The sequence below is a fragment of the Pieris brassicae genome, chromosome 1 (assembly GCF_905147105.1).
Source record: "Pieris brassicae chromosome 1, ilPieBrab1.1, whole genome shotgun sequence".
Taxonomy (NCBI): Eukaryota; Metazoa; Arthropoda; class Insecta; order Lepidoptera; family Pieridae; genus Pieris; species Pieris brassicae.
Genome location: NC_059665.1, coordinates 20,029,452 through 20,046,516, shown reverse-complemented (window position 1 = coordinate 20,046,516; position 17,065 = coordinate 20,029,452). Strand labels below are relative to the sequence as shown.

The window sequence follows — 17,065 nt, the reverse complement described above, 5'->3', positions numbered from 1 at the left end:
TTTCTATGAAATCTCAATTCCTCAAATACTGTAACTCTATACTTCAATGTTTGAAATTCTTGATTAAAATGCCGACATCGTAATTCGAGTTCGAAAATGAGAATGAAATTCCGTAGATTTAGTACTACAAACTAATACAAATTTCAAACACGAAATGTATTTTCGGCTATTGCAAAAATAACACAAAAGCAGATGTAATTCAAATAGTATTTGAATTCATATTCGCTAACGGGCCAAAGAATAATATTAACATTTAATGATTTAACTTGCTTAGTATGCAGTGACCGGTAAAAATAACTTTGAAAAACGTAGATTTTTTAAATCAGTACAATACAAGTCATCCCTACTCTGACGACAGACCGTATAATTTAATTTTATCAATTCAAGCCGCAAGGTCACGATATCACTTTGTAATTTCAATCAGTCGGCCAGGCCCCCTTTCCACCTAACTGCCGCCTCGGAACAAGTTTTCTTGCATTAAGTTTAAGTCTAAATCATGGCTTCAGCAATGTTGAAGTTATTAAAATCAGAAGTAAGTATGCTTAATTTTTTTAAAATATCTATTAAATTTATGAAGAAGTAAAACAATGTGTTTTTGAATTTAATCGTAAAAACAAATGTCAAAAGAGTATTTTCGTACTCTATTGCGTTCTTACACTATAATAAGGAATGTAAGAAACATGTATTCAATACATCACTAGGTTAAATTTGAATTTACAATACAAACTAAATAAATCATGTTACCAAATACATATTCTGTTGTTGCGTAGTTGAATATTTCTTACGAAGCAACATGACTTTACATATACATTCTGAATGACTTTCAATTTGTATATAATTTATGCATTTATAAAAACAGTATTAATTGATTAAATCTGTTGTTTCAAAATTCATGTCTGTGTGACTAGATTTTCTAAGTAATCAATAAAAACTGGTTAATGAGTTTTAAGGGACTGTAGTTTAGTATTTGAGTACTAAAAACTTGAAAAAGCATTTATAATTTTTTACCATGACAGTTTATAAAAATAATGAACAAACCTGAAAAACTTACTGAAAGCCTTAAGAAATATTTGAAATGACCGATTCCATTATGCTTTTCAGTCTCATATCCTTCTACGCCGTAACTATAGTAGTTCAGCACCAACTACAAAACTATATATTGATGGTCAGTATGTAGACTCAAAGACAAGCCAATGGATTGATCTTACTAACCCGGCTACAAATGAAGTCATTGGGAGGTATTTATTATCATTATTTAAACTAGGCTATCAAATATTGCCAAATCTATAGCTTAGTTGGGGCAGTGATTTGTAATCAATTTATATGTGTTTACTTTGAAGTGGTTATTACTGGTTCGGTTTGGAAAAGGTTCAAAGCTGGGGATTATTCTGTATCCTTGACACACCATTTTTTTCATTGTGTGTGTACAATTAAACCTTTCACTTGTCATGTATTATTCTATGAAATGAAACAAATAAATAGTTGCAATCAAAGTCTCCAGACATATATTGCCTTGTATTGGATTATTATTAAAATTATTTATAATTAGAATTTTACTTATTTACCTCCATAACTATAGATGCCATGTGTAAATTACTTGTCTCAGACTGAAGAACAAAAATAAATAAATACCATGATTCTGAAACACATTTTCAATATTTGTAATTATAAAAATAAGATCAATTGTAATAATCAATCAAACTTTAACCTCATTAAAAAATCGCAGCATATATAAAAATGCTGAATAATTTATTTTAATTTCTCTGTCATATATAATTTTATATACCTATATATTTTTTTATCAATTATTAAACTGTTATATAATGAATTTTTCATATATCTTTATAAATAAATTATGTTATACAATACTTTATCAGTCTGAATGTAAACAAATTTTATGAAGTATGTCATATCAGATAATGGGTTGCTATACTAAACTTATGTTTACAGTTATTTTCAGAAGGTTACATAATATTAAGAAGCAAAATAAAATTTATTTATTCAATTCATTAGTTTTTCTATTTACTAGATATGTAATGACTTCTTACTCTTCATTTCTGTAGCCAACAGCTACAATCTGATATTAAAATAACATTTACTTTTATTGAATAAATTGCTTTATCAAAGTGTTTCCAAAAGTTGACATCTCAACATCAACTTCTTAGTCCTAAGGACCAGCCAGTCTGAGAGGTTTCACTGATTTATGATTCTCTGTTTAGATTGTAGGAAGAGCACACCTTGCCCCTTCACACATCTTAATTCGTCGAAACAAAAGAAATCATAAAAAGCAGGCATCTATTAATTTAACTAGAGCTTACAGAAGAATACTAGGAATTTTTATTATTAAGTATGTTAGCCTATATTTTGTTTGTTTTCCAGAGTTCCTGAAGCAACACAAGATGAATTAAATTTGGCTCTTGAATCAGCTAAAAAGGCTTACAAATCATGGAGTCAAAGCACTATTATGACGCGTCAGCAACTTATGTTCAAGTAAGTATGTATAAAAATTTCATGTAAATATGGTTCATGTTACCATAAAATTACATGATTTTAATTAGGAACTTTATAATGAGTGGTAATAAAGTGGGGAAGAACTTAAATTATAAATATACAATAATATATCTTCTTTATGTGTAATGTACCATCAAAATTGATTAACTTCACTCAATCAAATTCACTGTTAAAAAGCTCCTACGCTACTTGGTTATTGGTTTGTGGACTCAGTTACCGCACTTAGACTCTATAAGTCCGTTGTGCGTAAAGTCCTGGACTGGCCAGCCTAACTCCTTACAAAAGCACAGAAGCCTCCTGGGCACTTCGCAGGCTTCACGGAGCGACCTCACCGTTCCGAGGATTTCTGCACGTTGTGTAGCCACAGCCTCGCATTCCAGGACTACGTGGGTATCTGATTCCTCTGCCCTGAAACAGCCCCTGCACATGGCTGTCTGTCGCGCCTAGTACAAAAAGATGTTTATTAAGTAGACAATTGCCCGTAATTGTCCCCTATCATTGTTTTGAGATTAGTTCTGTTTAAGTTTAGAAGCTGCTTTGTCAGTTCTGGGTTAACTGCTGGCAGAGCCATTTTGGACTGTCTGCAGGCCGCACTTCGCGATACCATCGTTGCGTTGAAGTTCTGCAGATCTTTGGCGAATCCTACGCTTTTAAAAACAATAACCATCAATCACTGTCATGATCTTAAGAAAAATTTTAAGAGTGATTTATCTCCGGACCCCATAACTTATTTTTTTTTAATTCGAATAGATTCGCGCGTTTACTTCGTGAAAATCAAAGTAAGTTAGCTGCCAAAATTACAGAAGAGCAGGGAAAGACTATCGCTGATGCTGAAGGCGATGTTCTAAGAGGAATCCGTAAGTTTTTGATTTTGCAATATACATGCATTTATGTGAAACACAATAATTTTGAAGAATGAGTCAAACAATAGCATTTGATACAAGAACTGTCTTCTTGTAGAAGTATCACGATACCTTAAAAGAAGTCACTTAACACTAGAAGAGCCTCCGAGAGAGAGAGAGAGAGAGAGAGTAACATAAAAAAGTGTTTTTTTTCTGTCTTAGATGTGTTGTGAGGACTGGATATAATTTAGGATAATTTTTATTGACAGTTAAATATGTTTTTATTACAGAATCAGTGGAACATTGCTGCAGTATCACATCGCTCCAACTTGGTGATTCTATCCAGAACATTTCTAAAGACATGGACACTCATAGCTATAAAGTACCTATTGGAGTGGTTGGTGGTAAGTAACTTTATTTATGTAAGACTTTTGTATGTTTTCCGGTTCCACAGACATTATTTAAGGATCTCGAAGTTTTCGATTCCTTTTGTAAAAGTGCATTTCATATAACGAAGCAATTAAGACGCAATAAGTAACAATTATTATGCATAGATTATCACTTTGGGGTCGTTCAAGTATTACGTAAGCAGATTTACTGCAATTAATCCCCCCCCCCTCCTCTTGTCAGCAAAAGTAAGCAAAGCTCTCAAAAATAATAGTTCATAAACGTCTTAATTTTCTGTAGCAATCCTCGAAAATGCATAACGTTTTTAAACAAAGATAATGTGTGGGTAATATGTGTAAAAAGTTAATATTTACTGTTGACGTAATCACTAAATAAGAAAATCAAAGACCTCCCCTGTAGTGCTTACGTTATACTTGAACGGCCACTTTTATTTAAATACAGATGTTTGTGAATCAAGTTTTATATATGATGATGATATAAATAAGAACCTTGTAATATTAAAAATAGTAGAATGAGGTAGAAACACTATTGTTTAAGATTTATTTCATTCAGACGATATGTATTTACTTTCATAGGTGTTGCCGCATTCAACTTCCCCGTGATGATTCCGCTGTGGATGTTCCCACCAGCACTGGTTACTGGTAACACCTGCATCCTGAAGCCATCTGAACAAGATCCTGGTGCGACCCTGATGATGATGGATCTGCTTCAGGAAGCTGGAGCTCCACCTGGCCTTGTTAACGTAAGTTAAACATACCACATAAAATTGGGAGAAATTTACCATCTATACTTAGAATTATAATTGAATTGATTATGAAATACTTCAGTGGACAGCTGGCCGCTTATAGGACTGGTGCCCGGAAAAAAATATCTAAAATGCATGCATATGCATATGCAAAATATCATAAATGCATGCTATCAGCATTGTGGAGCAACGAGGGTTAAGATGATGGAAATAGGTGTAAAAAAAATGATGATGATAAGTTATTTGAGCTTGGGGACATAAACCTTGAGACGGGATATTAATCGCTTGTTAAAACATAATAGTAAAAAAGTTCCTAATGAATGTTACATTTTAATTTTATATTATCACGCCATTTTCCCGAAGAGGTTCCTAGAGATCACGGATCTTCACTTGCTACGGTCCTGACCTCTCTCGCTTCATCCACATTCATGAAATTCACCATGCATGTTTGTTGGTTATGGGGGTAGTTTTACCTTGTCCCATAGCTAGTACCTCTCGGATTTGGTGTGTACAAGGCCTACATATTTACATAACCCAATCTCACGGTTGCCTTGCTTTCCTACTTGTTAACTGCTTCTTATTTATCTATTCTTCATGGCCGAATCACCTTGTCATCCATATTGTGAGCGATAGTTGATCTAGTTCTTAGGGTAGGAAAAATAAACACTTCACTGCTTTTACGTGTACTGTATAACTTCAAACTTGTGCAAAGAAAAAGCTTGTGCGCATGTGTCACAACCTCTTTTATAATCACAACTCCCTCCTCCGACTCGACGATCCCACTTCGGGAAGATGGTCAATTCGTAACAACTCGTAAGCAACCGAACGAGTCAAATGAATAACTATTGCACATGCGCACTTGTACATTCTTCAGAATATGTTTCATAAAAATGTTTAGAATTTAATTAAATAAATATTAGAAGCTAACAATATATTTTAATAACTAAAAGTATATCCAATATGTTTTATAGGTTGTCCACGGTACACACGACACAGTTAACTTCATTTGCGACCAACCTGACATCAAGGCTGTGTCTTTTGTTGGCGGAGACGCGGCTGGCAAACATATTTACAGCAGGGCATCTGCCAATGGTATGTAATTGAAAAAAGTACACGTTGAAATACCTGGTTCGGATCTATTAAAATTCGAAAATATAAAGTTAAATGAGGGTAGTTAGTATCGTAAAAACCAATAATCTACCCACATATATTTTAGGCAAACGCGTACAAAGTAACATGGGAGCCAAAAACCATGGTGTAATAATGCCGGACGCAAATAAAGAGCACACATTGAACCAGCTAGCGGGTGCCGCGTTTGGTGCTGCGGGACAAAGGTGTATGGCTCTTAGCACTGTTGTGTTTGTTGGTAAGCATTTTTTAACTGTTACATTAATCAAGTCTTATGTTATTTTCTTACTTAAAATTGCAGTGCTGTTATTCTTTTCTTATCTAATATTAGTGTTAACTTACGTTATCTAGTCGAAACCATTTGGTGTTATCTTTATTTTTATGTAAATAATTCTTTTAATGTCAGTAAAGTTAGTTAATAATGGCCATAAAAAAACTTATTCTTTGATCTTTTCTATTCTCTATCAACAAACAAGTGATTTAATTTAATTTTTTTCTTGGCTCTCGAAGATAATTCGTTTAGTGCTTACGTTGATGATGCCAACAAAGCAACACTTTATTTTATGTAATTATTATCCGTATAGGCGAAGCTAAGGAATGGATTCCCGACTTAGTCGAGCGAGGGAAGGCACTCAAAGTGAACGCGGGACATGTACCCGGAACAGACGTCGGTCCCGTCATCTCTATTAGAGCTAAGGAACGGATACACAAACTTGTGGAATCAGGTTAGTTTTTATTTTAAATTAAAGTTTAGGGACTATTCATAATAGCTTACTAACTTGTCTAAACAAATCATTAAAAAATTATAGTCTACTATTGCGAGCCTCAACTGTACCAATGCATAGTGGACAAGCTGATTGTTTCAATTAAATACATTAATGGGAGATATTACTTTATAATGTTGCTGTGATAATTTAATTTGGCAAGGCATTATGCTGTAGACTGCTACAGTCAATATTCAATGATTTGATGTTTATGTTAGATCTTATAACAAAAACCATGTATTGTTGTTGCGAGGATGTATATATGGCATATAAATATATTTATCAGTGCCGATGTACAGTAACAACGAATATAGTATCTTTAAAAGATAATAATAGTAATTTTATTAATATTGCCGACTCTTGTTACTACTCTGTCAATTAAAGCCAAAGTGACAATTGTTAATTCAATATTAACATAGACAAGTGTTTAAATCAGAAATTTGGTTAACCTCCTTGTTGAATATTAATAAGTATTTGTTGTGCAATTTTTAATACCAGTTAAGACTAGAAACCGATTACATATAAGTTTTTAAGTTAACAAACATCTTTAAAGCCTAAAACAAAATAAATATGGTTGAATTTATTCTCATAGGTGTAAAGGAAGGTGCCAAATTAGTTCTCGATGGCCGTGGTGTCAAGGTTCCTGGTTTCGAAAAGGGCAACTTTGTCGGTCCTACAATTTTGACTGACGTCCAACCAAACATGGAATGTTACAAGGAGGAAATATTTGGTCCAGTTCTAGTCTGCCTTTTCGTGAATACATTAGACGAAGCAATCAATCTAATTAACTCAAATCCATATGGAAACGGCACAGCTGTGTTTACAACGAATGGGGCAACAGCCAGAAAATTCGCAGCGGAAATCGACGTTGGACAAGTTGGAATAAATGTACCGATTCCGGTTCCATTGTCTATGTTTTCATTTAGTGGAACCAGAGGAAGCTTTTTGGGTACAAATCACTTCTGTGGTAAACAGGGTATTGACTTCTATACAGAGTTGAAGACGGTGGTGTCATATTGGAGGCAAAGCGACGTTTCACATACTAAAGCTGCTGTTTCTATGCCGACACAACAGTAATACTCAAATTAGTTATTTTAGGAGAAAACGTTAAGAGCATTTATTTTTTGTATCGTCATATTGTTATAATTACGAAGTCATGTCTTCCATTATATTTTGTTAAAGGTTTATCATGTATTATGTTAAGTAAATTATATTTATGAAAACGATTGACTTTCATTTATAACTTAACAACATGTTGGTAATTTTAAGTCGAGAATGTATCATTGTATGTAGTATGTAATGTATAAAACTGGTATTTAAAAAAAAACTACGATACTATTTAGACAAAGGCATTGACTTCATTCGCAGAGGTAATCAGCTGTAAAAAATATTAAATAGAAAATATTTGTTTAAATTGATAATACTCTCAACTCAAGCGCATGTAATTGATATTTGACACTTAAGCACTATGAATAACTGTTCAGAATCGAATATGACGTTGACAGTTAAGTTCGTTATGAACAGGTTTTCAGTTTTAAATTCTAATTATTTTAAATTTATACTAAACTTTTCCTAAATTCTTCTTGTTTCAATGCAAGATGTATTGTTAAAGTATTAAGTTTTTGTAAAGGAATTAATACATTAGATTTTTTCTTTGTTTATGATACGCAGCTAAAGCAATAGCAATTTGTGTTTGTAAACACACATTGTTTAATCGTAATGTTCGTAACATGACATCATGTTATTCTAGCAATTCGAGTTTCCTTTGTTACTTGATCGGTAGAAATGATGGGCCAAACACGTTTCATAATGAATACTAGTATCACAGTGTTAATATTATTCCTTACACATAGTTTAGGATTGACTCCGCAGTGCAGAAATGAACGAGGAGAGCCAGTGGATTGGTAAGTTTAAATTAAAAAACCGTCTCTAAGTATTAAAATATCTCCCTTGTTGATTAAAAATCATAGGTTCTTTGTTTTGAAATCGCAGTATTGTTAAATATTAATATTATTAAATAATGTCGCTTTAAGATGTAAGTTGTAGTAGAAGTAAGATGTAATTACATTAAATTTGTGTTTCTATTGATATATGAGTAAGGGATTTTAGTTTAACTACACCATATGCAGTATAACAATGTAAATACTTTTAATGTGTCCCTATGCGTGATAAAGAATTCATATCATTCAAGTATTCCATGTAAATAATGCTAGCTAGCCTTAACTTCTGTTGATGATATCAAGGAAAAATTATTATTGCTAACTGTATGTATTTTACTATTTTTTAACAATACATTTATTTTTATTAAGATTTTTATTTAGTCTATTGTATGATTTGATAATCAACATATGTACTACTACAGGTTCTATGTTTACAAGTTACCTAGAGAAAGAAACCATTTGAATCCTTTAGTAAGACGAGGTGTAGCTTATATGCATCTGACACCATCTAAGCTTAGAGGGGGTTGGATTATGTCTGATTTATCAATTGGTGACCCTCGTTCAATGGTTGGAAGAACCTTAGCACCTTTATATCAGGTATATTTTTTAATTTATTAAACAACACAACCTATAGTCCAACAAGTTTATAATCCATTGGTGCAAGCTCATGAAAATTATTGTGATTTCAGGATAAAAACACAATTTCAGTAATTTACAATGACCAACCTCCATCAACGGAAAATAAGCCTGATTTATTACAATCAGTGGCAGAAATGTATTCTAAGAGTAAAAAAGGTAAAGCTACAGATCTATCATTAAGATCTAGTTAATCTATTATTTTGGGTTAGTAGGTGTACCTGATGTACAGTAAATGTAATAAGCGTAACCAGAAACATCTGCCCCACTCCACATCTTAGGGGCTTATGGTACAAAGATTTTTTGCTTATTTTCCTACTATCATAATAAATATAGCTTCTGTTTTTGATAGATCCATCCGCTTCAGATTTATTCAGCACTTTTTGTTACATTTTCAGGCCAACAGAAACAATCTACTATGAAAAAATATAAAAAATTCAAACTTGGCGACAAATACTATGATGATTATGATTTAGCTGAGATGTGTAAAATGCATTCAAAATTCATGAAAACTCGAGTAGAGAATGGCCATACTAAAGGTGTTATTCTCGGTGACAAATTCACTTCCTCATGGCTTGTTCATTCTGTACCACGGTTTCCGCCTGTACCAGACAGTAAGTGCTTAATTATTACATAAAAAATTATCTGTTTGCTAACACAGATAATAAATACTAGTCTGTAAATTATTTTTTACTGTATTATTATTACATCTATTTAATGCATATTTGACCAAAGTGAATTAATTTGATTTAATCATTTGTCTTAAAAACATTTTTTTAAATAGTCCTCTGAATGTTTCTACTAAAACAAAAAGTGCGTGCGTACAAAGTACACGTGTCAGAAGTGAAACTTCTATGTAAATTAATTATTACTAAGGTAAAAGCCTCAATAGATGATTATGTACCATTATATGATCACTACATGTATTTGTATATCTATATTCACACTGTATGATAATATAAATACATAAAAAATATGCGTTTACTGCACAAAACGTTATGCGACAGAATTGCCATCTAAATGTCTAAATGTTCTAATATGTAACTACTAAACGAATACATTAACCAATAGCGTTGTTGTGTTCGTCCTTTCTCACTCTCTCTCAATCGGTCTCAATCGCTCTCTCCCTTTTCTTCGACAAAAACGCTGCACATCGTGACGCTAATATTATTATTATAATAAAAGCCTAAAGAAGTTTCACTTCCAAAATTACATGTCAAATTGTAAACCTTTTCCTAGTGATGTTGAAGTTAGTAATTATACAAAGACAATGCTTTTTTCAGCTCATGGTCTAAACACAAGTTCATATAGTTATCCAACAAGTGGCATGAAGTTTGGGCAGTCGTTCCTTTGTGTATCAGTCCAAACGGCCACGCTTAACCAAATCGGCATGCAGTTGAAATACAATGAGCCATCAATAGTATATCATCGTTTACCACAGGAATTTGAAAATGAATTACCCAATTTAGTAGATGTAATTCGAAATAAAACTGTGGATGCATCGCCTTGGTGAGTTAGACTTTGAATTTATTAAAATAAAATATGTTTATTATGGAACATACGATACAAGTATCACTTATTCCTTATTATATTACTAGCTGCCCCCGCGAACTTCGTTTCTCCTTAATGTGATTTTACTTAGCCTACCTTTGTAGTGCATACCAACATGGAACATTTTGCTATGCTACCTATGTTCGGTGTTTTGGTATGAAAATTTTTAGGTTTTTCTGTGAATATTTCTCTATATAAACCTCAGAGTTCAAGTCTTAATTTTTTAATAACCAAAAAAAATATAGGGATGAACATTTTGGGTGGTATGTATTTTTGTATGATGAAATAATAATATAAAAAAAAACAAAAAAAAATGTATAAAAATTAAAAATTTGGGATGGAGGATGTGACTCGAGAATTATTTAGAATAGTGAAGAATATATATAGATATCGATTTGGATAAATAAAAAGAAAGATATAAGTATATAGCTTGAAATCGTTTTTACATTATGCAATAAATTAATTTTAGGGATTTTTACTAGTGATGCAACAAATAGTACTTTAACTTATATGAATACAAATAAATCAACAATCATACACAATATTCTTTTTTACGAAGATATTTAATGATTGAAATTATGTACTGACAAATTTTTGTTCAAAAAAACATTTGTAACTTCTGGCATTAGGCGATTTCCTTTTCCTGTTCTATGTACCGTTTGAAAATAAACTTTCTGAGGCGAGGCTTTTTCTGAAAAATACTTTTGAGTCAGTTTTTTCAGCTTCAGGAATATCACTAATATTTACCCATAAAATAATATACTCAACTCAAGTTAAAATCTAAATAAAACTATGATATCTTACCTGTGCATAGATAAATAATAATATTATTATAATATGACAAATACAATTAAATTCTCATGTAAATAATTCCAGGTACCACATAGAAAGCTTCGAAACTTTAGTTGGTCGCAAATTCCTGTCATTTGCGAAAAGTGCTATGTTCAATGACGATTTGTACAGCGGCTTAGTGGCTGAAGTATTGCAGTCTGACCTTTTAGTTGAGTCCTGGATGAATGGACCGGGAACTCTGGATTCGGAATGTAATAGGAATTTCCAGTAAGTTTGATTTTACAGATTTTAAGGCTAGACAAGCATAGTTTATTGTCTGTGTTTTAGTATCTTTTTACTCGCCACCCGTGATTAGATTTTTGTGATTGAGAATTTTTGCATTTATTTATTTTTTTAATTACTTGTTTAATGAATCTTTTTTAAATATGTACAGGGTCCGAAACATCGAACGCCTAAAATTTCCAATAGCCAAGATGTCGTTTACGTCTCACAACGACCACTCGAAGTGGGCCGTAGCCGTCGCTCACAAGATGCACAATAGTCAGGATACCAAAGTAGCAGACTACTGGGTGTGTGTCGGAGATATTAATCGAGCTGTGAGTATCTTGTACGCAATATACTTGTGGCAAAGGAAAATACCAGGAAACTGATGTATTAGACCGAATGTGACATACCACCCGTAACACCTATACGTGCGTCGTTCCACAACGGAGCGTTTTTAAGGCAGTTATTGCCGCGCACCATCACTATGTAGGGTTCCACTGCTGGTTAGCTGCCTAACGATGTATTTCTAAACCACTTCGACTTAGGGTCTTTCGAGAAAGGAACGTACCAATTCAAAGGCCGGCAACGCACTTGCGAGCCCTCTGGCAATGTGTCTATGAGCGGTGGTATCACTTAACTTCAGATGAGCTTTCTTCCCGTTTGTTTGTTATTTTAAAAAAGCCCATCTATTTACCTATTAATAACGGACCTACCTACACTAGATAACCTCCTTTGGTCGGTTAAATATATTTGATATATATCTCTACTAAATATTTGATTTATTTCAGTTGCCCCAAGAGTCCCGTGGTGGTGGAACAGTCTGTACGTCTGGTCCCATACTTTGGGGTAACTTCGCGCATTTAATTGAATCAGTTCAATCTTGTAATAATTAGATTTAGTTAACAATAGTTTAGTACGTCGATATACTTTATTGTTATGAGTTTTGTTGAGAGAAAAGGAGGAACTTACCACTACAATACTACCTTCGATTAAGACATTAAATATAAGATTAAGATAAAATAAGTCATTGAATTGCGTCGTTTTGAGTAGTCTCCCTGTCTCTTTTCATCACAACGTAAACACAATTTAACAGAGAGAGACAAGAGTACTATTACCAAAATGCTGCAATTAGTAGGATTGTTATAGTTTTTCATTGATAGTGGCGAATATGATTTTTCTAATTAAAGTATATGTTTTCTGTGATAAATAGTGTAAGCTTAGTTGTAAATATGGCGTAGTTAAATAGATTATAAATAGTTATTATTTGTGTAAATCCTTTTGGCAGCGCAGGCGCATAGAGCGTACTTACCTAGACAATAGCGACTAAAAGTTAAACAATAGGCATAGAATCTGTTAGAATTTGTCGGATGTACTCAAAACAATTATGATTGGCATGGACGCTTTTTTATTATTGTAAATATTTTCTTTTGTAATGTAAATTTTCATTTTATTATGTATAATAAAAACTTTTTATTATTATCTTTTATTACTTATGTGTATTCTTGCGTGTAGACATAGCGTAGAAATATGCATATTCAGTATTTTGAGTCATAGTTGCGCAGTCTAACATGGACATTCGCTTTTATGTATTTGTGTTTTGTATACATAATGGATATGGAAAAATCTAAACTTGCACTGTAGGGATAACTATAATGTTCCTATTGACTGGTATTTTTTTTCTACACGGTAATTGGTATTAATTGAAGGGAATACAGAATCGAGTCTGGTAAAGCAGCTGATTCCTAAATTCTTTGTATAAAACTATATACACACACATTTCTGTGCTTTTAATGGGTGTATAAAGCAACCGATTTGGAACGTTTGTATACAGAATTCTTAAATATCCGCGATCTTTTAACGGTATCAGAAAAAATCGATAAAGTGAGTACGGGAGCGTTCAAGTATTACGTAACAAATTTGGAGGGGGGGGGGCCCTCTTGTTAAACGTTACGATGCGGGTCGGGGTTTGAATTACGCGCTATTGTTAATATTATTTTCCACTTTCCAGTGTTTCACGGGGGGGGGGAGGTCAAGAATCTCCAAAAATTTCGTGACGTAATACTTAAACGCTCCCTACCCCAGGGTAGTGCCCGGGGTAGTCATGACTCCATCATCCCTTCTGGATACTGTATTGTATGTCTAAATACATTTACTTTTAAATATTACTTTAACAAGAAACATGAGAAAACATCTCATTAGGATGACGAGAAATAGCATGAAACCAGAAATGTGGTTTAAAGGAGGTCTTTTAGGTGGTTTATTTGCAAACCCCCAAGCCAAGTCCTTCCATTCCTTAGTCATAGTAGTAACTTTACATTCATAACTTCAAGTGAGTCTGGCCGATGGAATTCGTAACATATGAATATTAATTCTCATACTTTATTACGAAACACTTTAGCGCTACTATTTAAGGTATGTTATTAAATTTAAGGAGGCCTTGTACTAAATATTTAAGAACTCAACACACATGAACTACGCCGCCAATTTGTATAATAATTATATTAACTGAAGTCTGCAACTATATATGACTTAAAAATTATCTGAACTAGCGTTGGTCTATGCTACACCCTCCCTCGCGAGGGGGATGTTTTATCCTGTTCGGGGCGTATGCCCCCTTCAGGTGGTGTTTTTATTCGCGCCCTGCTGATACAGGGCGGTACGGGGGCGGGCATATAGCCCTTGGTGAGGGCTGCTGGCGCGCGGGGAGATTCAGTCTCTACCCGCTGCGCGCAGCCGTATCTGAACTAGAATTGTCATAATCCTATTTAACACAGATCTTAGTGCTATAGCGACACAATCTACGGCCATGACGTCATACCCAGAAAAAGCGCAAAGCTATTCCAGCAACAGGTCTTGGGAAAGCTATCTCTGAACGCTTAGAGATATCGCTTCGGGAGTAATATGAGCGGGCGCTGCCTCTGAGCCAGAGCCACACGGAGGGTTAGGTTGACCGAGGCAGCGAGTGAGGCAGTCCCTGGGAATCCATACTACTACCGACCGCTTAGGATATATACGACTTGTCGACTTCAGCTACTGCGGCCTTCCAGCTATACTAGTGGCCTTTCGACCAATTGGTAAAAGTAGTCAAGGGACCTATCTTTAGGTCAGATAAAGAGCAGCAACTTCCATCACAGTGCTAAGTTTCCTCTCTGAATATGACCTATAAACCCAGAGGTTTTGAATACTTTACGTAGCCACATACATGTCTAATCTACTAGGTATTAAGTAAAATTTGATTTTTTTGTAATACCGGAACCTAACCTATCCCATAGAAACAATGTTAAAGGTTGCTTCTCAATGCCATGTTGCTTCGCAATGAAGTAACAGAAATTCTTTTGCCCGTGCATGTTTTTTTAAGTTCATTTTTATAACTAGAATAAAATATTTTCAGCGAACGTTTACAGACCACTTAGCTGTCGCAATATATGATGCTCAAAAGGCAGACTCCCTCGGGTCTTCTGCTCATGGTATACTCATGGCTGATAGAGCAGGCGCAGTGTGGGTAGGACATACTGTACCAGATCTAATAAACTTTGAACGTTAGTTTACCGCTAATTTTATTATTTTAAAAGCTTAGTTTTATTAGTCTTTGAATATATAGGACCGCGCCTGTGATATTAATATAGATGCTAGCACAAACGTTCCTTTATCGTGATTGCTATTTGAGGCGTAGACAAAACATGCTAAAAATTATTCTTTCGTTTTACGCAATAATATATTTTTCAATAATATCACTGAGTCCTAACTTCTGACCTACAAACCGTCTAATCTATTTACCTAGTGCATTTCATGAATTTATTACGTCAGATTATATAAGCAATATTAACTCATAAAAATTTCATACGTATATGCCACAGTCATGTTGCACTGGTTATAATAAGTATATCCAATGACACACGCCGTTAATTTGTGGGTCTAACGCATGCAGGTTTCCTCACGATGTTTTCTTTCACCGTACGACTTGTACGTACGTACGAGCGAGTGTAGCGCACTAAGACAGAATGTCTATTCGTGCACAGACGAGAATCGAACCTTAGATTTTAAATGATTGTCGCATGCTGAAGACATTTGGCCAACACTTCTCATACGATTTAATGCATTTACGCAACGATACAGGTGGTCGTCCAATAGTCCCAGACGAAGAGAGTCCAAACGGTCATTCGTTTGTGTGTATGCCAGTGGATTTAAAAACAATAAACCAAATTGCAAAGTATTTGAAACATACTTCGCCGTATAACAAACATTTCCGCATACCGAAACATTTGGTCCATCTATTACCTGAGTGGGACTTTCACTCCCCTTTAACGACGTAAGTAGTCAAGAAATGTATTCACTTTTGTGAGGAAATTAAATAAAACAAATCAGTGGAATAGCACTATGAAAATGATATATAAGCTGATTTGACACCAACTGTCAAAAATAAATAAATATTAATTTTATTATTCTAACAAATGCGATAACAATTAGTCTCTATAAATTCTGTCTTTGCAATGTTAAAATATGTCATTTATCTTTGTGTTTAAATAAAATAAATTAAATAACCCCTTTCTGTACTTGTCTAGATTATTTTTCTATCGTTATTTTCTACATCATTTACTACTCTTACCACTCATCAGCTTATCTCTCGACAAAGGCTTCCTCCAAATGTAGTCATGTTGTCCTATACCATTTTACCCCACCTAATTTTCTTTTATCGTCTTTCCAACATTTTATAATTTATTTACTTAAACAATCATTTATTGTTTTTGATGCTATAAGTTCCTGATGTACATTGTCCTAAATTTCATAAAGAAAATGTTGTAATATCTCGAGACACTGAAACGCTTTTTCATGGGATTAAAACATGTTTAATCATCATTTTTTTTATTTATAAAACAGTATTTTTGGCTCGGGATTGCCATTCAATGAATCTTGGTACTTACACTGAGATTCACAGATAGATAAAGGATTTTTGACGCGCTTTTAGAATCATGCTAAAAGCATCACCTTGTATGGCTATCACAAATTATATTGTCTTTATAGTTCGATCCCAGAAAAACCCTTAACATTCACCACAGAAGACAAAACCCTAAAGGCTGAACTTCTTGTTAAACCACCAGAATGTCACTGTCACTGTATTACTCTCTGGGAACAAATTTCCTAAATAATTCACTTCAAATTGATCCTTATTTAAATTACATTACATGTTTTATTTAGAGTCGACGTCTGAGTTAGGTAGTTACGTCGTTATTGTAATATAAACAAGACTATTTAAATTCTTTAGATAAAAAAATATGCAGCAATAAATCACTACGATAATATCATACCCTGAAACGCACTAACAAAGTTTTATACTTGGTGTATACAACTCTTCGACCTTAGCCACTTCAGTCAAGGATCATCCTAATAGCTCGGACGATAAGCAACATGTACCAACCTCCACAAGTGTAATGATTCAGTGTTAACATTATTTTAATTGGGGGTTAATATACATAAAAATACAAA

General features: G+C 33.7%; 2 protein-coding genes across 2 annotated transcripts; both read left to right on the top strand.

The window, feature by feature from the left end:
* The first annotated feature begins 264 nt into the window (after positions 1–264).
* LOC123707328 (probable methylmalonate-semialdehyde dehydrogenase [acylating], mitochondrial) lies at positions 265–7,579 on the top strand. Its single transcript, XM_045657261.1, has 10 exons — positions 265–532; positions 1,102–1,238; positions 2,380–2,490; positions 3,262–3,368; positions 3,644–3,757; positions 4,337–4,503; positions 5,478–5,598; positions 5,723–5,872; positions 6,219–6,359; positions 6,991–7,579. The coding sequence occupies exons 1-10, from the start codon at positions 497–499 to the stop codon at positions 7,473–7,475; spliced, it is 1,569 nt and encodes a 522-aa protein (XP_045513217.1). The 5' UTR covers positions 265–496; the 3' UTR covers positions 7,476–7,579.
* A 337-nt stretch (positions 7,580–7,916) lies between these two features.
* On the top strand, positions 7,917–13,073 carry LOC123707318 (deoxyribonuclease-2-alpha). The gene is made up of 8 exons (XM_045657250.1): positions 7,917–8,302; positions 8,761–8,935; positions 9,028–9,133; positions 9,373–9,588; positions 10,258–10,483; positions 11,402–11,584; positions 11,751–11,913; positions 12,370–13,073. The coding sequence occupies exons 1-8, from the start codon at positions 8,184–8,186 to the stop codon at positions 12,472–12,474; spliced, it is 1,293 nt and encodes a 430-aa protein (XP_045513206.1). The 5' UTR covers positions 7,917–8,183; the 3' UTR covers positions 12,475–13,073.
* Positions 13,074–17,065: the final 3,992 nt, after the last annotated feature.